General features: G+C 39.4%; 1 protein-coding gene across 1 annotated transcript in view; it reads left to right on the top strand.

Annotated features, from left to right (window-relative positions):
- The window catches only part of DOCK8 (dedicator of cytokinesis 8), a 97,462-nt gene extending 83,438 nt beyond the window's left edge, over nt 1-14,024 (top strand). Inside the window, exons 40-48 of the mRNA XM_053969014.1 lie at nt 3,980-4,123; nt 4,969-5,100; nt 6,721-6,855; nt 7,412-7,501; nt 7,948-8,184; nt 8,845-8,988; nt 9,924-10,030; nt 10,918-11,085; nt 11,688-14,024. Of these exons, the coding sequence (XP_053824989.1) occupies nt 3,980-4,123; nt 4,969-5,100; nt 6,721-6,855; nt 7,412-7,501; nt 7,948-8,184; nt 8,845-8,988; nt 9,924-10,030; nt 10,918-11,085; nt 11,688-11,751 (1,221 nt within the window). The 3' untranslated portion in view covers nt 11,752-14,024. The remainder of the gene's footprint in view (nt 1-3,979; nt 4,124-4,968; nt 5,101-6,720; nt 6,856-7,411; nt 7,502-7,947; nt 8,185-8,844; nt 8,989-9,923; nt 10,031-10,917; nt 11,086-11,687) is intronic.
- The last annotated feature ends 8,379 nt before the right edge of the window (nt 14,025-22,403 follow it).

The raw sequence follows: 22,403 nt of genomic DNA, 5'->3' as shown, positions 1-22,403 counted from the left end.
AAACTTTTTTAAATGCAGATATATATACACTTAGTTTATCAGATTATGCAGTTGCCTGAACTGACTTCATATGCAAATTCAATTGTTTTAGTGCTTTTCTCCACATTATTAAAAACAAAAATGGACAAACCCTTAATTTATTGCCATATATTGATAATTTCTCTTATATCATTACTCTCTGAAACCAGTGAATTGTTGGCTGCAATGATTAAAGTAAATTATAAATAATTTTAATTAATTAGTGGAAATATTTTGTAGGATCACCTTAGATGTTATATAGATATCTGCTGTTTAGACATTGTTATCTTTATTAGACTGTAATCCTTTTCTTTAGAAAGTATCAGGCTTGCATAGTCTGGTGTTGATTCAGGCTAAGTACAATACCTTTAAGATTTTCTTTAATAATTTCTTATCAGTATTTCCACCATTTTGTCCTGGTGCAGTCTGATAAACCTACCACCATCTGCTCATCTTGTACACTTTAAAGTAGATGATCCTCAAAGCATATTTTGTCTTCTGGAACTCCCCCAGTTTTCTAAAACAAATGGCAGCTCAGGATTCACTGCTTGAATACTACTTTGCTTAGCTCTTTTGATCTGTTGAGGAGCACATCTTATTGTCAAAGTGAGTTTGAAATACCTAACACTAATATTTGGTGCATTCATCATCCCTTAATAAAACCATACCACTTGGGTTTTTACCAACCCCACTTGGGGTTTTTCCCTTCAAAACAGTAAATGTGAACATGATTGAGACACTTGGTATTTTGCATTGAATTTAGTTTGTTAGGCATTACTATTTGCAATTCCACCTCAGCAATTAGGTTATGGACAAGTGTTTATTCTTAATTTTCTTTAATATCAAAATAGCTGTATATTCTCTTAATGGCTAAATTTGTGGCCATGGATTTATACTTCTGCCATTTTGCATCCCTTATCAATTTTGTATACCTTCAAATTTCTAACTTCCATGCATTACTTCTATTTACCCTTCCTTTCTCTCTACTTGTTGGATACATTTAGATATAAGTGAAATCTGCATTTCCTCCCCAATGTCATCCTGCTCCCAGGCTGCCTTGAGTGCTTGTAAGCTCACACACTTGACCCTAATGCAATTCCTTCCTCCATTGCTCCTAGATTATGCAGGTTGCTATAAATGGATATGTTTTAATTTATGTTGGAGAATTGACGTCTATTGTGCAAGGCAGTAGGCAAGCAAAAACTTAGGAGTACAAAAGCAGCAAATCAATTTCATCAAAATGTTTGTGTAAATACATGTTTTCCAAAGAAATAGTTGCCCCATAGGAGAGAGGTAATAAAATGCCCTAATGACAAGGACCCAATTACACAACTCTTTATCTAACAGGACAATTTTGAATTTCAGTTTACTCAATAACAGTAATTAATTATAATAACCCTTCGCATTTTTACATAGGCTTTCAACAAAAGCTTTCCCATTCATTACAAACAGGCTTATGTTTTATGGCACCTGTGGAGATCTTATTCAGATGACTTTGTTAAAAGAGGGAAACACTATGCAGACTGGCTCAGCTTTACGTGTACTTACAGGTCTCACTCCCTGACTCTTTCTGTGATCATTTCTTCATTTGGCTCAGATATGAGATCAACTAATGTTGGTGATATGCATTTAGTTGTGGAATTGAGGGTGATAATAATGTGAATAAAAATATTATTCTAGATGAGTAGAAGTATTACCTCATTTTCACAGATGAATAAAATGAGTCAGCAAAGGATCAAGTCAGTTCTGATTCTGATCTTCTGCAGTGAGTCTGTTAGCATCCAGAAAACTGACTGTCAGTAGAGTAATACTTTTCCTTATATTGCACCAGACAAAATGCTTCACTATATGCAATTAAATCTATCACTCAAAATCAGAGTCGGGTCACTTTCAGTGGAATTCCCTTTGAGCTTAATTCATATTTACACTAAATCCCCTTCACAAACTGTAAAGCAGAATTAGTGAGATTATGAAGTGCATAGGGACTGACTTTAAAACCACTTTGTATTAACACAGACAAGTACTTAGTGTGTGTGTCTACCTGCTGAGGACACGGCTCAGCAGCAGCCTAATTTGCCTGGGCTATTTGGGCATCTAGGTTGCAGGCTATCCTGGCCTTATTTAACATGGTGATAAGGGCTGGGGATCAGAGGGTTTTTTGAGTTCACAGAAGTACTTATTTTCTTTAATGAAAACTAGGCTTGTGAAATTCAATATAATTGCTGATAAAATACGTGGTGATTTATGCATTGCCTTTATTATATAAGGGATATTTAAAATTCTTCAATATGAAAGGTAGATAAAGGCTTAAGTTGGGTGAGGCATGTCCACTTTGCAGAAGATCATGCAAGCCCCAGGAGTATGTCATGCAGGCTCTCTCCTCTTAGAGTGCATGGACTGTAAAACATGGAAGTACATTCCTGATATTAGTTATTAGAGGCTTAAAGGTGGAGAAGGGATAATTCGTGACCATGACTTTCTCATTACTTTTGTATATAAGTCACTTCTCTAGACTCTCTTCTCTTTGCTAAAGGAAAATAAAAAATAATAAAAAATTTTTAAAGCCACTGGAGTCACATGAAAACAGTCCTTAATGGCTACTGTTACAGAAAAGGAAAACCTGAAATTAATCTGCATGGCTTGTGAGTTTCTGCAGATATGAGCCAGTAAACCTAAGTCTGGTTGAAGTCACTCTCTTCAATGACACTGGTTGGTAAAAAGTGGCATAGGTGTGCCAGATGTGCTGTAGTTCTTCCTCTGGCCAAAATTCAGATGTATTCTTAATTCCTGTGAATGCTGTTCTGAGGCGGTGCTCACCCTTCCAGTGGTGTTGACATGATGTGCAGACTAGGCAGTGTGATGGCAGCATGGTTGGAGTAAATTTCACCCATGGAGAAATAAATACATCTATAAAACCCAGGAGGGAAAGCCCAATGCTGCTAATGGTGTGTGGTGCCAATTCTTTATCTGAAATCTGATCAATAGTAACAGCCCTCAGTGTCTCTGCTATTTTGTAAAGATGCCTTTAAGGACTCAGCTAGCTAGCCAGCTGGCATCCATCCTGCACTCAGACAGATTGTCATTGCCAGTTTCTGCTGAAATAAGACACTATGACACTAATTTAACTCCTCTTAATTAATAGAAAATCGAAGCTTAGCCTTTGTGCTCCTGCTAAAAGTTACATATGCATATATGTACACATATTTTGCTGTTATTTGGTACATATTTCTATATATTATAAAATTGTTAATGTTGATGCCACCCAGTGTCATATATTCAAAGAAGTCCTGAGGAACTGTAGACATGTTATAAAGGTCTAGAATCTCAAGAGAGTGACTTAATCTAGTTTTATGTAAATGCACAGTGGGATCCATAATATTAACAAGAAACTGAGTAAATTCTGCAGGTGTGAAGTGTAGTATGGCAGAGGATAAACCAAGAAGAAGCAATCAATAATTGTGGTTTTTAGTATGATATTGTCTGTGTTCTACTTCTCCTCTGCTTGGAAAGGGTGGATAAAACCCTGAAAGTTCAATTTAGTCAAGTAGGTGGCAGAAGGTCTGGAGTGCAGTTTGGAATTTCCCACCCCTAAGTGCCAGCACTAGGAAGGGCAAATTGCTTGTGACCCTAGTAGTATTGGGGATTGAGCTCACTGCAAGCTCCATGGAAATCCAGCCACCAGAGAAGAGCTAGTTTGACACCTACAGGAATCTGCATTTTAAACCTGAGGCTAGAAAGAAAGTTCCCGATTCTTACAGTGAAACTCCTGATCTGCCATCTATGGAGATTTATGATGTTACTTTCACTTCTAAAAAAGAATGTAACTATGTGTCCCCTGGTTGCACCTGAAAAAACTAATTCCTCTTCCCATCATGTAAATATGTTGAAACAATTTCTTCCTCAATCTTTGTGAAGTACTGTTGATTTAGGGTTTTTATTTGTGTGCTTTGATGTATTTTAGAACATTTCATCCAATGTGCTGGAGGAATCTGCTGTTTCAGATGATGTTTTGTCTCCAGATGAAGATGGCATATGTTCTGGGAGGTATTTCTCAGAAAGTGGACTGGTAGGCCTGCTGGAACAAGCTGCAGAGCTCTTCAGCACAGTGAGTGAGGACCAGAACTACCAGGAGGGAATGGATAGTGAGCTACCTAAGCCAGATCCACAGCTTCCTTTCCTGCACATGAAGAAACAATGCAGTACTCCTAAACCAGGCATCACAGCCTTGCAACAGTCCAAATTACAAGAGGACACATTTTTATCTGTCCAAATACTGCCTCAGTCAGATTGATTAACCTAGGCTTTTTCAGGCCAGCTCAGTCACATACACACCTCTACTGTGCAGACCACAGGCAACACCAACAGAAAGTGATTGTCTCAGGCAGGAACCAAGATTTTCAGTTGGTATTATGATGAGATAGTACATTTAAGAAAAAGATCTTGCATAAAGTATATATTTTAGGAGGCATGTGAGAGTTACTTCTATTTACTTTTATAAAGCATACAACCAGGAGCCTCATAATGTTCACTTACTATATAAGGACCTTTGATTTAGCATCTCTAAAGATATCACTTGGGTCCCTTTGTCCAGACACAGCTCTGGTTGCTCTGAACCATACATGACAAACAAATCCATTTCCTGCTGCTAACCTGCATTTCTAGTTCTTGTAACCCTGAGGCAGAAACCAGGGCTTTACACAGGAATTTGAGCTCAAGAGCCAAACAGATCAGAGATCCAAATTACATCTAGTTCATTGTTTGCTGTTCAGAACGGCCCATTTACTATTACTAGTTTTCAGAACACCAAAACAAGCAACATAGCAGATTAACAGATGAGTCCTATAAATCCCTTTTCTCCATTGATAGAGATATAGTTTCTTTTGAGAGTGCACGAAAACTCACTTCATTCCTTCCTCCTTTTTTTTTTTTTATTTTTATTTTATTTCTAAGGGAGGTTTGTATGAAACTGTGAACGAAGTGTACAAAATTGTCATCCCCATACTGGAAGCACATCGAGACTTCAGGAAGCTTACCTTGACACACAGCAAGCTACAGAAGGCCTTTGACAGCATTATTAATAAGGTACTTTTGAGGCAAGGCACTGCTAGCAAGACACATTGCTGGGTTGCACTATTTGTTTGAGACTGCTGTTAATAAAACTGCTCATGTCTGTATTGGGTTTGTGTGGCCAGGTTTTGATAGTGGAGGGGGAGGGTTAAAAGAATAATGTCAATAAGAAGCTGCTAGAAACTTTACCCATGTCCAACAGAGCCAATGCCAGCTGCTAGTCAGGGCTGGCCAAGGCCGAGCCCATCAGTGACAGTGGCAGCACCTCTGGGATAATATATTTTAAAAGGGAAAAAAGTTACTGGCCAGATGTAATTGTGCTCAGAGGAGAGACAAGTGGAAAATATATGAGAGCAACAGCTCTGCAGACACCAAGGTCACTGGGGAAGGAGGGGCAGGAGATGCTATGGGTGCCAGAGAGAGATTCCCCTGCAGCCCATGGTGCAGACCAGGGTGAGACAGCTGTGTCCCTGAAGCTCATGGAGATCCACAGAGGAGCAGAGATCCTCCTGCAGCCCATGCCAGAGCAGGTGGATGCCTGAAAGAAGGCTGTGACCCCATGCTCACACTAGAGCAGGGAGGAACCACAGGCTGGAGGAGGAGAAGGACTCCTCTCCCTGAGCAGTGGGAGAAACAACATGTGATGAACTGACCATAACCCCCATTTCCCTTCTCCCTACACCACTGGGAGAAGAGATGTAGAGCCTAAGGAGAAAGGGGGTAAGATGTTTTTAAAATTTGTTTTACTTCTTGTTATTCTGTTCTGAGTTTGATTGGTAATAAATTAAATTAGTTTTCCCAAGTTAAGTGTGTTTTGTCCATGATAGTAACTAATTTGTGATCACTCCCTGTCCTTATGTCAACTCATGAACCATTTGTTATCGCTCTCCTGTTCAGTTGCAGGGAGGGATAATAATGTGGCTTTGGTGGGTACCTGGCATCCTGCCATGATCAACCCACCAGAATTTGAAATAGTTCCATTTCCTTTTTTCAAATAAAAGCTTCCATCTGTTTGGGTCTACCTACATAGCCTACAGTGTAAAAAGGCTCTCCATACAAAAAAAAGTAGAAATGAATATAAAATGGGTTTAGCCGACCATATCTGTGTCCACCTGGCCACATCTGTTTAACAAAGATAACTTTATTGTGTTACTGGTTAGTGGTTTTAGTTTTAAACAGAAGAGTGTTTACATTTATAAAACATATTTCATAAATATGAAAACCCATCTAAATTGTCAGCACTCATACCATCCCTTCACTTTCTTCAGAAGAACCTTATTGCTGAGCTTAGTTTCAAATTTATATCAATTTTTATTGCAAATTTGCAAAATTTTAATTTTGTTACATGTATTCAAAGGAATTAAGAAATAATAAGCTATTTTGTTTTGTGCAACCTCCTTCATGATCAGCTTAAATTTTAAATTAGATTGCAGTCAAATGTCCCCTTAGTTGTATGCTTTCTCTCCTGTGCTTCTAATCCATCAGCACTGATGATATCTAGAAGTGGCTTTGAAATGGGAAAAATGTAAGAGTAGTGGATTTTCTTACACATCAGCTGGAGGGGAAAAAAGGCACCCAAATACTACAATGTCCACATAAAGCACTTGTAAATTTCCTCTTCTTTTTATCAATTAGGGTCAGAAACGAATGTTTGGAACTTACTTCCGTGTTGGTTTCTATGGATCGAAATTTGGGGACTTGGATGAACAGGAATTTGTTTATAAGGAGCCTGCAATTACAAAACTCCCAGAGATTTCTCACAGATTAGAGGTAAGGAAAAACATTATGTTAACAGGATCTCAAATGGTATATTATACTTTTCAATTAACCCACACAATCCTGATATTATCATTGCTATATAAAAAAATCAGTAACAGACTGATTTGTGCCATAGATTATTTCCTTAGCGTTTCCCTAGTATTTTCTTAGTGTTTCCTTAGTATTTCCTTTTCACTGTATCCCTTTTTAAAGCATAATTATGTAAGTGAGCCATTCTTTTGAGGCTATGTCTCTTTCAAGCAGGCCTGTAAAACGTTGAGTGATTTTGAGCACGCCAGATATTTGCTTTGGTATCTTTTCAGCTTTTTTTTTTTATAGAATTGCTGTGTCCCCTTCTGATTGTTTAATTTCAAGCTCTGTGATTGTCTGAGCAATTCACAGTGATCTTTGTCAGAAGATGCCTTACCCTGGCCAGCTGTGGTTTGTGGAACAGTATACTGACTGTACAAAGCCCAGAAATCGTCATGATTGTCACTCCTTTCTCCTAGAATTGCATTAGCATTGCATTAAGGACTAGAATTTTGGGATAATTCTTTTTCCTTTGCAGGGATTTTATGGCCAGTGTTTTGGGGAGGATGCTGTGGAAGTGATTAAGGACTCTGCTCCTGTAGACAAAAGAAAGCTGGATCCCAATAAGGTAGGGAAAGTACTACTGAGAGGGTTGAATGCCTTGTCTCACAAGAGAAATGAGGAGAGAAGGTCCCCTTTGCAACTTTTATGCTCAAACATTAAGGCACTAAAAGAAACCACCCAACTTGGTATCTCTGTGCCCAGGGGTATTAAAACCTCTGTGACAGGCTTAGCAAGGTAACTTGTCAGAGAGTATAGAAATTAAAAGTTCTGATCTCTGGTCCCTGCCCTGGTTCTGATCCCCACAGTTAAGTTCTGCCCTCCTAGATGCAAATTTTGTTAGCTCTGAATAAGAAAATGACCTCTGAAGGATTATCAGCTGTGTGCTTTTCCAGACCATCCATTGCCTACACATCCTTAGGCAATGTGTACTATGGAATACTTCACACGCGCCATTCCTTTTACATTCCTTGGGTTGTAAAGTATTGTAATGGTTCTTCCCTCTTTTTTTAGGCATACATACAAATTACTTTTGTGGAGCCCTATTTTGATGAGTATGAGATGAAGGACAGAGTTACCCACTTTGAAAAGAACTTCAACATCTGTCGGTTCATGTACACTACGCCTTTCACTATGGATGGGCGTCCCAGAGGAGAACTTAGTGAGCAATACAAGAGGAACACCATCCTAACCACAATGCATGCTTTCCCCTACATCAAAACTAGAATCAATGTCATCCAAAGAGAAGAGGTAATTGGATTTTGAAGACAGATCTAATTTCTCAAGGACTGAATGAATCTCTGGATGGGAAGATTTCCAAATTTATGCTTGACAGAAAAAAAGAATGCTGAATTTCTCAGACACTGGTCTTGTAAACAGGACTATCACAGAAGGGACAGACAAGGCAAGATAGAGAGATACTGTGGAGAAGAGACAATAGCCAATGTACATTCAATGTACAATGTACATTTTTACCTCCTAGCTCTAATGCTGTGTAGGAGGATATGTGGAGCTCTGTAGCTATACTTCTAGCTGGTAAAGCAGATGTAGTATAGGAGTACAGTCAGAGAACTAGATTGTGCTTAGGGCTGGTTTAGAGACAGGGAAGCTTTACACGTAGAAATTACACCACCATTTCAGTCATGAAGTAATTTAGAATAAGAATGAATTTATGCCAACAGAAGGTCTGATTCACACCTATTTCTGCAAATAATAAGACATCTAAGAGCTTTGGATCAGTTGCACCATCTACCAAGATGACCATCTACCAAGTTAGATTGGACAGTGTTCCTGCATGTCACAACTACTGCTTTTGAAACAGGGGAATGATAGTGATATTGTCATATTTAGAATAGGTCAACTGCATTCATGATTCAGGTAATGAAACATCTTTTCTTTCCTTTCACTTAGTTTATTTTAACACCAATTGAAGTTGCTATTGAAGATATGCGTAAAAAAACACAGGAACTAACTGCAGCCACCAACCAAGAACCACCAGATGCCAAAATGCTCCAGATGGTTTTGCAGGGTTCAGTTGGAGCCACTGTAAATCAGGTAAGGGATCCAAATAAGGCAGATTAAGTGTACTTTTCTCACTGTGCATTATTTTTTGCACTCCTATTTCTTGCACTAGAAGAAGTACATCTAGTCAGACACATTTAGTCACTGTGTGTATTTAAACTTCATCCCTTGATATTTAGTCACTGCATACTGTTCATTAGCTATGCTTTTGGTGAAAGTGTTCATGGGAAGTGCTGTCCTGGCTGTAGGTGCAGAAACTCATAGAAATCTTATGAATGCATCCAAGGATTTTTATTTCTAACATGCTAGCCATCTCAGCCATTTTGTTCATTCCAGATTAATCCTTGGGGAATGGGAATAATAATAATAACAATTTTCCTGTGGAATCATCACAAACTCAGATTCATGGAAATTAAGTCAATACATGAAGTCAAGTCCTGAGTGCCCCAAAGTAAAGCTGAGATGCAATATATATAACATAAACATACACACTAAAAAAAGCCCAGGCAATTAAAAAAAATTAAAATGGAATGATGAAGCCGTGGCTGAGCAAAAATTTGGTGTTATGTACAGTTTCACAGAGTTTGGGGTTTTTTTCTGAAAGCCTAAATACTCTGTTACCAACCAATGCATCTATTATGAAATGTTGTAAGCTTTGCAAGAGTGACCTTTTTCAGTACTGGGCTTATTGCCTGAAGGTCTTGATGGGCGGAATTTGTTCCCTTTGTTGTGGAACTGGAAGACAAATAATAACAGGAGAAGATAAGATATGATGGGCAAAATTTCTGCTTGCCAAAGGAAGTATTGTGGGGGAAAGGGAGCTAAAATCCATCCTATTATGGTAACTGTGCATAGTTTTGTTTTCTTTCATAATTGCACTCATGAAATAACAAACAGCTTTAAGCAAATGTGTGTTCTGTTTTCAGTCTAAGGAGGTGGCTTTCACATTTTCCTGTTATTTCTATAAGGGACCACTAGAGGTAGCGCAAGTGTTCCTGGCTGAAATTCCAGCAGACCCCAAACTTTATCGACATCACAACAAGCTGAGGTTGTGCTTCAAAGAGTTTATAATGAGGTCAGTAAAACAAAATTGAAATGCGGAATTACATCAATACATTCAATATTAGCAATACTGCAATGATAATATAACTGAGTAATTACCTATGCAAGTTAGCATCATGAATCCTGGCATCTCACACTTTGAACACTTGGACCACACTTGTTATTTCTGCTTCACATTAATGCCTAGGTCGGCATTGCATTCTCAAAGGGAAGAAATGTTAACACCCTAAACTAATAATATAGAAATTAAGATCTTCCTTTTGTTTTGTCTTTTGACATCTTGTAGAAACCAAACATCAGACTATTGCATTGATTTGATTTTTAATAAAATGACATTCTTACTTAGAAAGCTGTTCATAAGAAAACCGCATCTGTCAAGCAGACACAGTGGTAGTGGCAGACACGCGTCCTTTGCTTTAGATACATTTGTAAATCTCAACAAGAATATTCACATACGATGATACTCACCTCCTCAGTCCAGACTATCCTCCTTGCTAAAGGATAAGTTAAATAGAGTTAAATAAAAATAAGTCTTATACAGAAGATACAGCTTCTAAGTAATGCTATTGCCAATTTATCTGTTTATACAGTAAGTAGGCAGCTAGCTCAGTATTCTGCAGTCATTAAATTTGCTTTTTATTAGTTCACTCATGCTTTCCTAATTTCTTAAAAATATCATCTCAATTTATGTACTTGAAAAAGCCAGAACTGGATTCTTGTCCATTTAAATTACCTAACACAAAACAAGGGAGTTTAACAGAAGTAGATTATATATGTCATTTCTTTTTTTCTTTCCTTTTGTATAGGTGTGGTGAAGCAGTGGAGAAAAACAAGCACCTTATTGAGTTTAACAGAAGTAGATTATATACGTCATGTCTTTTTTTCTTTCCTTTTGTCTAGGTGTGGTGAAGCAGTGGAGAAAAACAAGCACCTTATTACTGCTGATCAGCGGGAATATCATCAGGAGCTCAAAAGAAACTACATGAAACTGAAGGAGAACCTTAGACCCATGATTGAGAGGAAGATCCCAGAGCTGTACAAACCTGTAGTGAAAGCCCATAGCATAAGGTATAGTTAGGGCAGGTTATCTGTTATGGCTATACAAAAATATGCCATTTTTTGCAAGGAAGAAAGGGAGTTTTACTGGCAGCTAAAACCAAGCCAGAATACACACTGCTAACTCCATTACTGATTAAAGAAATCTGCTGACTTCCACTGGAGATGACTGTAATGTTAGCTGTGTTTTTCAATCTCTGCATTTTGGGGGTAGAGGATTTATGTAATTTCAATGAAGTGTTAGATAAGACTTCCCTCTCACCCTAACAAATTTTCTGGAAACATCTTGTGATTTTTCAACCTTTGAAGCCAGAAAGGAGATAGAACAAGTATGGCACCATGTGGTGTTAGGCAGCATGAAGCCATCCTTTCACTACAGAAAACATAATCCTTTTTAGTCACATGACTGACACAGAAGAGCCTAATGTACTTTGATTATGACTATACGCTTCTTCACAAAGTCACTGTGTCCAGTTTGGGGTGGGAGAAGAAGAAATGACAACTCTAACCTGCCAACACATAGCATGTTTCAGCAGAGTTCCTTTTCACAAGACAGGTATTTCTTTGATTGTTTTTCATTTGCCAACTCTATTTATGAATCTGTTTCATTGCAGGGAATCTTTTCGTAACCACAGTTTTAGGAAATATGATGCCCAGACTTCTTCCCAAAGCACCTAAGCACTATCTGGTTTGGCCAAGGAAGAGCTTCATGCTGCAAGACAGACAAGATATTTATTCCACATCTATGAAATCAGAAATCTCTCACAAGACAGCATGTGCACTTTCTGGACAGCATGCAGAAAAGCATTTACACAAGATCACTGAATTAATACTAGGGGATCAATCCTAATCAAGCACATATCACGAGGGCTTGGAAAGGAAGGGGATACTTTTTAGATACTTTTGTATATATTGTACAATAATGGCCTAATGCAGAGGGGTGGACCTTAGAGTGGCCAGTGACATGAAGCCAGTCATGACTAGGTAAGAGACATAGAACTTCATGTGGTTTGATTGAGGTGAATCCAAATAACATGTCTAAGGAATAACAACAAATTATATATGTTTATAATCCTTTATCGAGACAGCATTTAACAAGTAAAAGCACATTCTACAAGTTAATCACATGCTTAAATTTTGTCTTAATGAGGAGGGACATAGTTACCTGCTCAGTGTTTGCTGGGCAGGCACTCTAGGGAAGGATCATTTCCTCAGTCAGTTTCTGAACAGATTCTTGTCATGGCCCTTAACTGCAGGAGTTCTGCACAAGTTTTCTCAACCAAAGCATGAAAATCAAGAAGTAACAATAGACAGTTCTTATAGATCTTCTGAAGTGTTTTCTAAGTATAGGAACATGCAGTATAGTGACTTGACATGCAGTTAGTAGTCTGTGACATATTATATTAGCAGAGCTAACAAGTAATAGTTTAAAAAGAAGATGCTAAGCTATGAGTGATTCTTTATTACATAAAGCTCTTACATAGATAAACTTATTGAAAATTAACTACAGAAGCTCACAATGGGGATTTCCTGCAAATCACTTGACTCAGTCTTTACTGCAGCTTAAGATAAATTAGCACATAATTTATAATACCTAGTGCTTGGTATTTTTTGAGTCCTAAGCAAATATCCTACTAAGTAATCTTTACACCACTTCTCTGAATTATGGAAATGTTATTACAATTTTTCAGATGAGGATGCAAAGAGAGAGGAGAAATTAGGACTTTGGAACTCATTTAGAACTTCTGGAACTCTTTAGGACTTTTGGAACTCCTTTAGTGAGGCAGTGGAAGAGCTACAATTTTTATTGTGACTATGCTTGCCACATAATGTTTGTATTTTGAAACAAGAATGTGAGAAAGCATTGTAAATATTAGTTCCTCTCCTGCACCTCTTCAATGTTTTGGAAATGATACTTTAATGCTGATTAAAGTAACCAATTCAATTTGCCCAAGCACAGAATTTAATGTTAAAATTCAAGGAAATGGTAGATTTTTTTTCCTTTATGCTTCATTTTAGAAAATTACAGTGAACTTTTTCAGAGCTGATACCATATGTTTCAAAAGGCAAGGCCTCTTTGACCCAAAAGTGTAAGGGAGATTGAGGCTGTTGCTTTTAGTGGAAACATTTTGTCTTTTTATGGTCACCTGTAGCCTTGCAATTTGATAATATGAATATTCCAAGCACTTAATTGACATTTGTATCATACTTTGAATGTGCTTTGTAGAAGATTAGCACAGATGATCAAAAAAGATGAGATGTAGAAATAGGTGAAATAAACCCTGTAGTTACACAGTGCTTGGAGTGTAAGAAAATAATTTCAGTCTTCATTCATAGTATTGTTAAATGAAATAATCAGGAATAAAAACTCCCTGACTTTGAAGTGAGCATATCCAAAGTATATAAGCAAATGGTATAAAAAGCTCAAAGCAAAAGATGTCTCGATGTCAGAGTGGCTTCTCTATATTCAAGTTGCTTTGAAACAGTTCTAGATTGAAAAATTACTGATTTCCCAAAGTTTTGAAGCTATGAGGTCTCTGCCTATCAGAACCTAGCCCTTTCTCTATTGTTTTTAATTTCCAGTTGAGGAGAAAGGTCACAATTTAACATCACTGTTTACAAGATACTTATCCTTTACAGCCTAACTAACAGAAACCTCAGGTAAATTAAACCCCTAACAGGTGTACAATATACTAGATAAAAGTAATGAAGTGGTTCCTTGAACTGAAATAATACTCAGGATAATATAAATCCTGGCGGACTCTTCCCTCCCATTTTACAAGCTGAGCACCTTGCAATCAGATGGCCAGTCTTGCCCTCAGCTTGCATTTCATGTTGTCCCTGCTGCAAATGGAACATGGGTTGTACATTTATTTTAAGAGCTGAACTATGTGAAACAAATTTTCTATCTTACAATATTAATTTTGCAATAAAGCTATTGTTATACAGTATATTTTGAAATGCATTTGTGTTATGTCTTGTATCTCAATAGAATGCAGCTGGAAAGAAAATTTCAGTAGGAAGAACATTTTCTTGTGGAAGCATCATTTAGCAAAAAATACATGTATTTGGGCAGAGGATGTGTTGGTCTGTCTTTAAGATAAATTGTGACTATTGCAGGGATTAAAAGCAACAAGTTGCTTCCCAACTTCTGTTTTTCATTCAGTATATGTGAAAAATGTCAGTGGGAAGCTCAGTGACAGTAGTGCCCTCCTATCTTCCCCTGGTCTGTAGCTGTACAGCAGAAACATGCCTGATTCCTGAATTCAGTATTTGGATGATTCAAGACTAGGAAGAGTTTTGTGCGTCCAAACTAGGTAGATCCAGGGCTAAACTGTTGAGACTGTCAAAGGGGTACCAGCAGATAAGCATGATACCCTCTTAGACATTTAGCTAGGAGTTCACCGGAGCTCACTCACCCCTTGCATTTACCACTAGCAAGCACCAGCTTTAAGGAGCACAGCGCTGAACTTGGCACAGGAATCCTCTAGCTCAGCACCAGCCTCTCTCTGTTGACACATCAGCCATGCCCCATCCTGCAGCAGCACATGGGTGGCAAGGTGGTGACCAGCAGCCTCAGGTCTGGGCACAGCCCCACTGCCACAGGAGAGCACACCCGATCCAGAACAGGTGTTGGTATACACTTGCACATCTGGCAGATGTAAGGAGTCAATGCCAGGTATGAGAGGGTCAGCAATAATGCCTGGAAGTATAAATATCAGCGCATTTTGAAAACATTTGAATAGTCAAGGCAGCTGCTTTTGGTCAGAACTATGAACCCTACATGGGCAGCACTGGATTTCCTGGTTTGCAGAACAGTATCTATACAGGGAGCACACCTTTCATGCTACCTGAAAAAAAATCACAACATCAGGAGGTGATGGACTGAACAGGCATGACCATGAGTAGGAGTAGCCACATTTGTGCTGGGTACAGAGAAAAGCAGTGTTGTCACTTAAAATTGGCAGGTGTCTGTTATTTGACCTCTCCTGGGAAGCTGAATGCTTTCTCGTTATGTTTCCCACCAATTGTGAAGGCTGGGGAAAGCGAAAGCAAACATTTAAACTCTTTTTTTGTTGTTTCTCTTTGTCTGTTGGAAGTATCATTGTCTTAAATATTTCAGAAAGGGCAATTAAAGTTTAGCAGAAAGCCTGACACAGAGCCAGCTAGGACTCTTTTAGGTGTTTCAATCTCTCAAAGCAATGCTTGTTATGAAAATGAAGCACACAGTCACTGTTTTACTGGGGTTTACTGCACTACACTGCTGATGTCTTCTGATAGAGAGGAACGTGTACAAGGAATGCTCATAAGGTGCCGCCATTAGCAAAAGTCCCTTTTGATTACACGAAAAAAGACAATGCACTCTCACAGTAGAACTCAATTTATGTTTTGGAAAGCTACAGTAAATTCTGGCATTCATTGAGCACTTCACATAGTGACGACATTTCTGTCACTCTTTATGTCCTTACTGAGGGATTGGTTTAAATTACTCATTTTAATTCAAAGCCAGACTGTTTTGCAACTTTATTATCACTCAATATTGATCAGTAAAAGATCCTGAAAACATCAAACAAAGTGTTTATCTGACCAAACCATGCAAAACTGAACCCCTGAAGATGCTCAATAACAACTTTTATAAGAATAATTTAGAAAGCCTTGAAAGTTATAACATTTTGTTCTGCTTGTCTGTTCTAAGCAATTTGATGCTTTGCACCCTTCAAAACAAAATTTTCTCTTTAGAAAAAAAAATACAAAGTTGAATTTTACCTTTTTTTTAGTTTCTCTTCATTAATTTAAAAGATACCTAAATCATTACACACCCTTTTTTCTATGTTCTTTTAGAATTATGTCCTGTTACAGAAATAAGGTTCTTCACTATCAGCCTCTATTCATGGAATATTTCTAAACATGCAACTACTGCTAGGATGCATATTACAAAATAAAATTAAATAACCAAAGGGACAAGGTGTTTCAGCTGGATGGCAAGAGGACTAAGTCTTGTGCATTTAATAACATGTGTAAAACAACTGGAAGAGAAGATTTCCAATCACACATTTCTGACTTTCCCAAATGTGAACATCTGGGCAAATTTCTTTTCCCCAAGAAGAGCTCAATGGAAACAAACAAACAAAAGCAAGATTAGCACTACTGGTACATCTAGAATTTGAAAGTGCCAGAAAGCCATCTTAAAAGCTTAAGAACCTCAAGCAAACAAGTGTTTCTGGACTTAATACATAGCGAAGAAAGGAAGTATGTACAAAACCCTATCCCTGCCTTTTTTTTGCAGTCAGTTTTTCAAGAGATGAACAGTCCCTTCTCAGGTATCAAAAAAGGGTTGGAAGTGCTCCAAAGGAGTGTGTTCCTTTTTGACTTAAAGCATAAAATCCTGGGCCCAAATCTCCTTGAGGAGATGTTTTTCCCAGAGGAAGAAAGGGAAGGGGAAGGAAGAAGGAGAAGGGCTTGTGAGCAAGAACAATTTTACAAAAATTAAGTTGATAGCACTTGTCTCAGAGGCTGGAGATTTGTTAGCAGCCTGGAAGGATGGCATCTTCACTGTAATTCATAGTGCCAGCTTTTAATATTGGGAAAATAATATTAAATCAACAGTGTCTAAATATTTCAAAGAAGTTGTTTTATGTAAGAGGCTTCAATAATTGATTAAATTAGGAAGAGCAAAATTCTTGTAATCTATGGCAGATTAAAGAGCATGTAGGATGTGTAAAAAGATTGCTCAGCTCAGGTTGTAGGGAATATCAGTTGCCCTCAAGGCCTGCTGCAGCCTAGGACAAAGGCTGCATCTGAGTGAAAGAAACCCATCCATTAATAAGCAATCAGAAAGGAAAAGATCAAAACACCAACACTGCTGGAAACAAAGGGAGCAGTACTTTAAAAGGGTAGGGTAAATTGCTGAATACATCTCACTTTCTAGACCATGTGGGGCACTCAGCACCGAAGTGAGGACTGTTGTGCACTAATAGCAGCTGTCAGGCAAAATGTAATAACAAAATATTTAAACAAATAAATAAAATAGAGATTTTTTTTTCCTAATAAAAACATTCTTATTTTTGTGGGGTTTCTGTGGATTTAGTGGGCTGTGTTTGTTTGTTTGTTGATGTCATGGGTTTTGTTTTGTTTCATTTTGGTTTGATTTTTTTTAATGCTGACTTCCTGGATTTTGCCAGTTTACACCAAGAACTGGGAAACTGCAAAAGCAACAAACAAAAGGCACATCCTTTAACATCCTTCCTTTGAAAGAAACAGAACAAACTTGGGATTGTTGCTTCCAGGAGAGGATTCAGGCTGTTTAGGAGTGACACAGCCCTTCACATCTCCTGCAGTAATGACCAGTAATGCCAGGAGCGACCGCTGGTTCCACATCCTATGCACAAAAGGGGTGCTGTGGATGGAAATGACATAATTTGGAAATAAAGTCACAGACAGGCATTGTTTGAGGAAACAGAGGGCACTGCAGCATGTCCTGTTATTTCCACTAGTTTTGGTTCACTGGTAATTTTCTGTATTGCTAATTGGTGGGGGATGCACCCAAATATACCCACCCAGTGCCTTTGCGCTCTGGAGTCCTGCTCACAAAGGAGGCACCATCACCAGGGCACTGGCCCTGCAGCACCAGCTGCTGTGAGAGCATTCAGTGTTTCCATGGTGATGAAAATCTTCCTAGAAAGGTTACCTGAGCCTTCCTACAGTGCTGGTCATTCCCACAGCCTGGGAAAGCACTTAACATAAAGTACGTGGCAAAATGGGAGCTTGTTTAATCTTCCTTTAACTTCAGCAGTTCTCTTTCAGATAGTTCCCATCCCTGCTCTCCCTGACGCACCGCCTGCACAAGATCCCTTTGCCTGACTACTTTGAACCTATGTGTGGTTTGAGTTGGACAGTTCAGTGTAGAAGGGAGTGCCCACAAAAGTAGCGGGGTGGCTCACAACTCCACAGGCACAGCTGCAGGAACACACTACAGAGACCATGCAGCAGAGCTGGGACACGCCAGCACGCAACACTGACGGAGCTACTCAATGCCACTGCTGGAAAGCTGCCCTGACTCAATAAGTCATTTGGGGATTAACTTATTTTTTTGACTCCTCAGCAGTACTCTGCATTAATAAATAGTACCAAAGTGCATTCCCTGCATCCAGGGAGAACTGCACACCATTGTAGCAGCGCGTTTGGAGGCGGGGGGGCCTAAGCTGTGAGTTCGCTGGCAGCAGCAGGCAGGCAAGGAGACTCCACACGGCTTCTGAGGGTGCCAATTAGATGAGGGTTTATTTGGGGTCCTACCCACCCCCAGGAGGCAGTGTGGTTTCTGAGGGAGAAGCGGGGAAGGGGGAGTGAGGGGGGAAAGGGGAGGGAGAAAGAGGGGCCAAGAGAGCACCAGCCACGAGAGCCGGCTAAGAGAGAGCCAGCGCCGTCCCCCCAGCACACTTAACAGGGAGATTCAAAGTGGGCACGGAGTAAGATTGGGCCAATGGGATTACAGACACGTGATACTTCAGGGGAGGATCACAGGCTTGGAATAAACCATACATTTTCGAGGGGTGAGACAAAGCACACCATTTGACTAAAATATAACACCACACACTATGTATTAAAAACTGGGACTCTTCATGTGTTCCAGGGTAGTCTGAGACAGTGAGAGGATACCTGTATCCATACAACAACTGCCAGGTCCCAGTGAAGCATCTGGCTACTAAAATGAAGCAATGGTTTAGTTTAATGGATCAATCTGTACTTACTATCTGTACCAGCTTGTGTTGGCAGTAGGTACATCTGAAGGCTGAAGGCTTACACTGCTAGTCATGAGTTCACTGAAACACAAATACAGGCATGTTGCACCCCTGCTGCTGCAAAAGCCAGTATTGGATGCTTCAGGATGAAAAATCTTTGTGAGTTGTGGGAGAGGATCTACACCCACAACCAGTGTTATAAAGATTAATCAGCATGCCATGCGTTTGAAGAACAAATAAACAGTCCCCAGCCTCTGAAAAGCAGCTTCACACTGATGTCTTCCAAACAGGAACAAAAGGCCCATTGTTTTCTTCAGCTTGATGTCTAGTCAAGATGTGACCTTTAGTGTTGAGAATCATCATTAAATGACCATCAGATGGGCCCTTATTTGTTAAATCAGTCAGTAGGTGAGAAGAACAGAAGATGGGTCCACCACTCTTCTCAACAAAATGCCCAAGTACATCAAGTTTTTTCTTGCATTTTTACAGTTAAGACTCTCAATATCCTAATCATATTTCTTAAGAAAAAGATACCATGCCTCTAAGTTAAAATACTCTCATGTACTTGAAACCAGAATGAAGGCTGAGAAACACCATTCTAAGAGGACAGTTGTCTAATGAATTTGATGAAATCAAATAATCATTTGTACAAAGTAAACAAATTTATCTATGCAGGAGAGAATAGGACCTTCCTCACAACGAAGGAGAAGCTACTCCAATGACCTATGCATGAGGGAAACAAATGCTGGGGTCATTAGTTTCCTCATTCTGATATTCCTTGGCATTAACATGCATAAATTTAGGATTGCATCAAATTAGTCTAACTTTGGGAATTGATTTTATAAATTTCTTGTTCCAGCAAGAAATTGCCAATGGTTTTTCTGTCTTGAGTTCTTCCTACAGATGTTGTTTTGCCTATTACTATAGGTCTCAAGTTTGCTTCTGAGGTGCTGTAAAATATTTTCTCCCTGCCCTGGCATGTAAGACAGTCATCCTGTGAATATCCAGCCTCATTCAGGCCAACTCTGCCTCTCACAAGCCGTCATGCAGACATGCTCATCTTTCCCAGCACAGGCATCCAAAGAGACCTTTGGTGATCATTTTAGGTTTCAGCATGATTCTCCAATGTACATCAAAACCCCAGCTGCTGTATGCACATATCCATTAAGGAAATTATTCTATTAATCTCTCAGATGAATCACGACAGGCATCAAGTCGAAGTAAGGCCTTTTGCAGAGATTGAGCTTGGTTGTACAACTTCATTATACTAATGATACAACTACATTAAACTGCAGTGGCTTTCTCGTCCTGCTCAAAAATGAAGGTCTGGGAGGTCTGGGGAATCAAGCATTCTTTAAAATATTTCAGGGACAAAAGTTTGGTGGCAACTTTTTCCTCTGTCATATTAGAATTGTGCAAACCTTGGGGAGCATATTTTGACACTGCTTCTCCAAAGAGAAGTGTTACATTTCATCTAGTAAATGATTTCTGTAGTTGCATTCTTGTGCATTCATGCACAAATCCGGAACACTGTTCTGCCTCAAATATCCATAGGCCTAATGGTGAGATCCAAGACAATGTGTGGCAAACAGCAACACGTACCCTCCAGCATTGAAAACTCTGATGATGGAAAATCAGGTGTCCTGTTGCATTCTTTCATCTCACTCTGGACTCCCAGGCAAGCATATGGTATTTTTTTCCCTGCTGCCACTGATGTGAGCCACGAACCAGGGTGGAAAAAATGCCCTGCCTTCTTTTGTGTTTGTATAACATCCTTCCTTTGCAGATGGGGCTCTGCAGAAACCAGCCATGCAATGTGAACTGCCAGTGGTGTCCTGTGCTGAGAAAAGAGAGACAGAATGTGCATCTAGTGAAACTACTGCATCTCTAAAAGTAAGTCAGGACAGCAGATGCACAAGAGAGAAAAAGCTGGGCTTTTACAGGCTTGCAGTGGAGAGGATTACTCTGCCTCTCAGCTGCCATGCCCACTGTGTGGGGACATTCACACCAGTACAACGCATTACCCCTGCTCTCACTGTGGTATGCAGAATATTCACAACAGCAAACGTTCAGTATTTTTAAATAGTGTTTTATTTAATTCCTTAGGCTGCTATCCAGTTTTGGCATTGGCAGCTGCTTGGCAGTAATCAGCACTTCACAGTGTCCTTCAGAGGCAGAGGTGCACCAGAGGCCTTTCATGGGGGATACTCCAGCAGCACAGCCCTGCCCTGCCCTGTTTGACACACCACAAAGGCAGGGAGGACTTGTGGGGCAAGGGTGGGAGGGTCCCTCAGTTCTGGTCATTCTTCGGTGGGTGCTTGAACACCATTTCCTACATGCCAAATCTTCCTTTTGGATAAAAAAGAAATACATTTTTTTTTCAGGTAAGTGGTATTTCTAGAATGGACAAAATAAGGCACAGGAAAACATTACCATTTCCTATGGAAAGAACATTTCAACTTTTTGTTTTGTTTGGCAGAATCAAAATTATTCTTTTTATAAAATTTTCATAGGATTGGTGTTTTTTATACATCAGGACTGTTTCCACTACCCCTACAAATCAGCCAAAGTTTACTGTGGCTTAAGGAGCTTTCCTAAAGCTGTGAAACTTGTGGAATTGTCAGCATCCTATTTTCTGAGGTTGGAGAAATGTGGGAGAAGTGAAATTATGCAATTTATGACTTAGGGTGCTGAGGAGCTGCTTGCTGTGGAGCCATAGACATACATTGTAGTTTGAGGAAGACCTAAAGCAACTCATCTAAGGTAACTGTGGCCTCTCATGCGCCTCTACAGTGGCAGCAAAGCAAAAAATTGCTGCCAAATACAGCAGCAGAGAGAATGTCTGATGCCCCTCCTTTTACACTTTTACAAAAGTGGGCCACAGCTGGGAGCAGGGTTGAAGCAACCTGCCTCTAAATTTAGCCTGCAGATCACCTGCACGCAGGTGCACTTGCAGCACAGAGGATGCTGATGTGACTGACCCAGTGGCTCCTGAGTAAGCTGTGAGGGATGTCCAACAATAAACAGGTTTCAGGCATGGGAAATGTTAAAATCCAGGATTGGGCTTGAAATCCATGAGAGCTCACTCTGCCTGAGCCTCTGCTCAACCCATTGCAGAAGGGCAGGATGATTTCTCTGAAGTCCTTCTTGTTTTTAACACATGCTCTATGTGTGCATAGGGTTTATCTGTATTGTAAGCAATCTGAAATGTCTGCCAAAGCATACCACAATATCCACATATCCACATACCACAGCATACCACATTATCTGGACCAGATAATGGAAAAATACAATGTGTTATCTCTCTTCAAAGTATTACTTTTACTTACTTCCGTACATGCCCCTTATGATTTCCTACTCACAGACATAGGGCATCTGGCTTTTTGAAAGAAATAGGTGGGTTTGGGATTTTTGGGGGTGGTAGGGACTTTTTCTCTAAATGTTTAATGGTCCCGACTTCCTACCTGTTAGAGCAGATTACAAATAAAAAACATACAGGGATCTAGAAAAGCCCTGCAGAAGCACCTATTCCCAACCCCAGTGTCTCTTGCTGGTGCTTAGGCTGAGCAAGGCAAACACTCACTCCCACAG

This window comes from Vidua chalybeata, chromosome Z (genome assembly GCF_026979565.1).
Source record: "Vidua chalybeata isolate OUT-0048 chromosome Z, bVidCha1 merged haplotype, whole genome shotgun sequence".
NCBI lineage: Eukaryota > Metazoa > Chordata > Aves > Passeriformes > Viduidae > Vidua > Vidua chalybeata.
The sequence above is the reverse complement of the archived record's forward strand: the minus strand, read 5'-3'. Positions and strand labels throughout refer to the sequence as shown.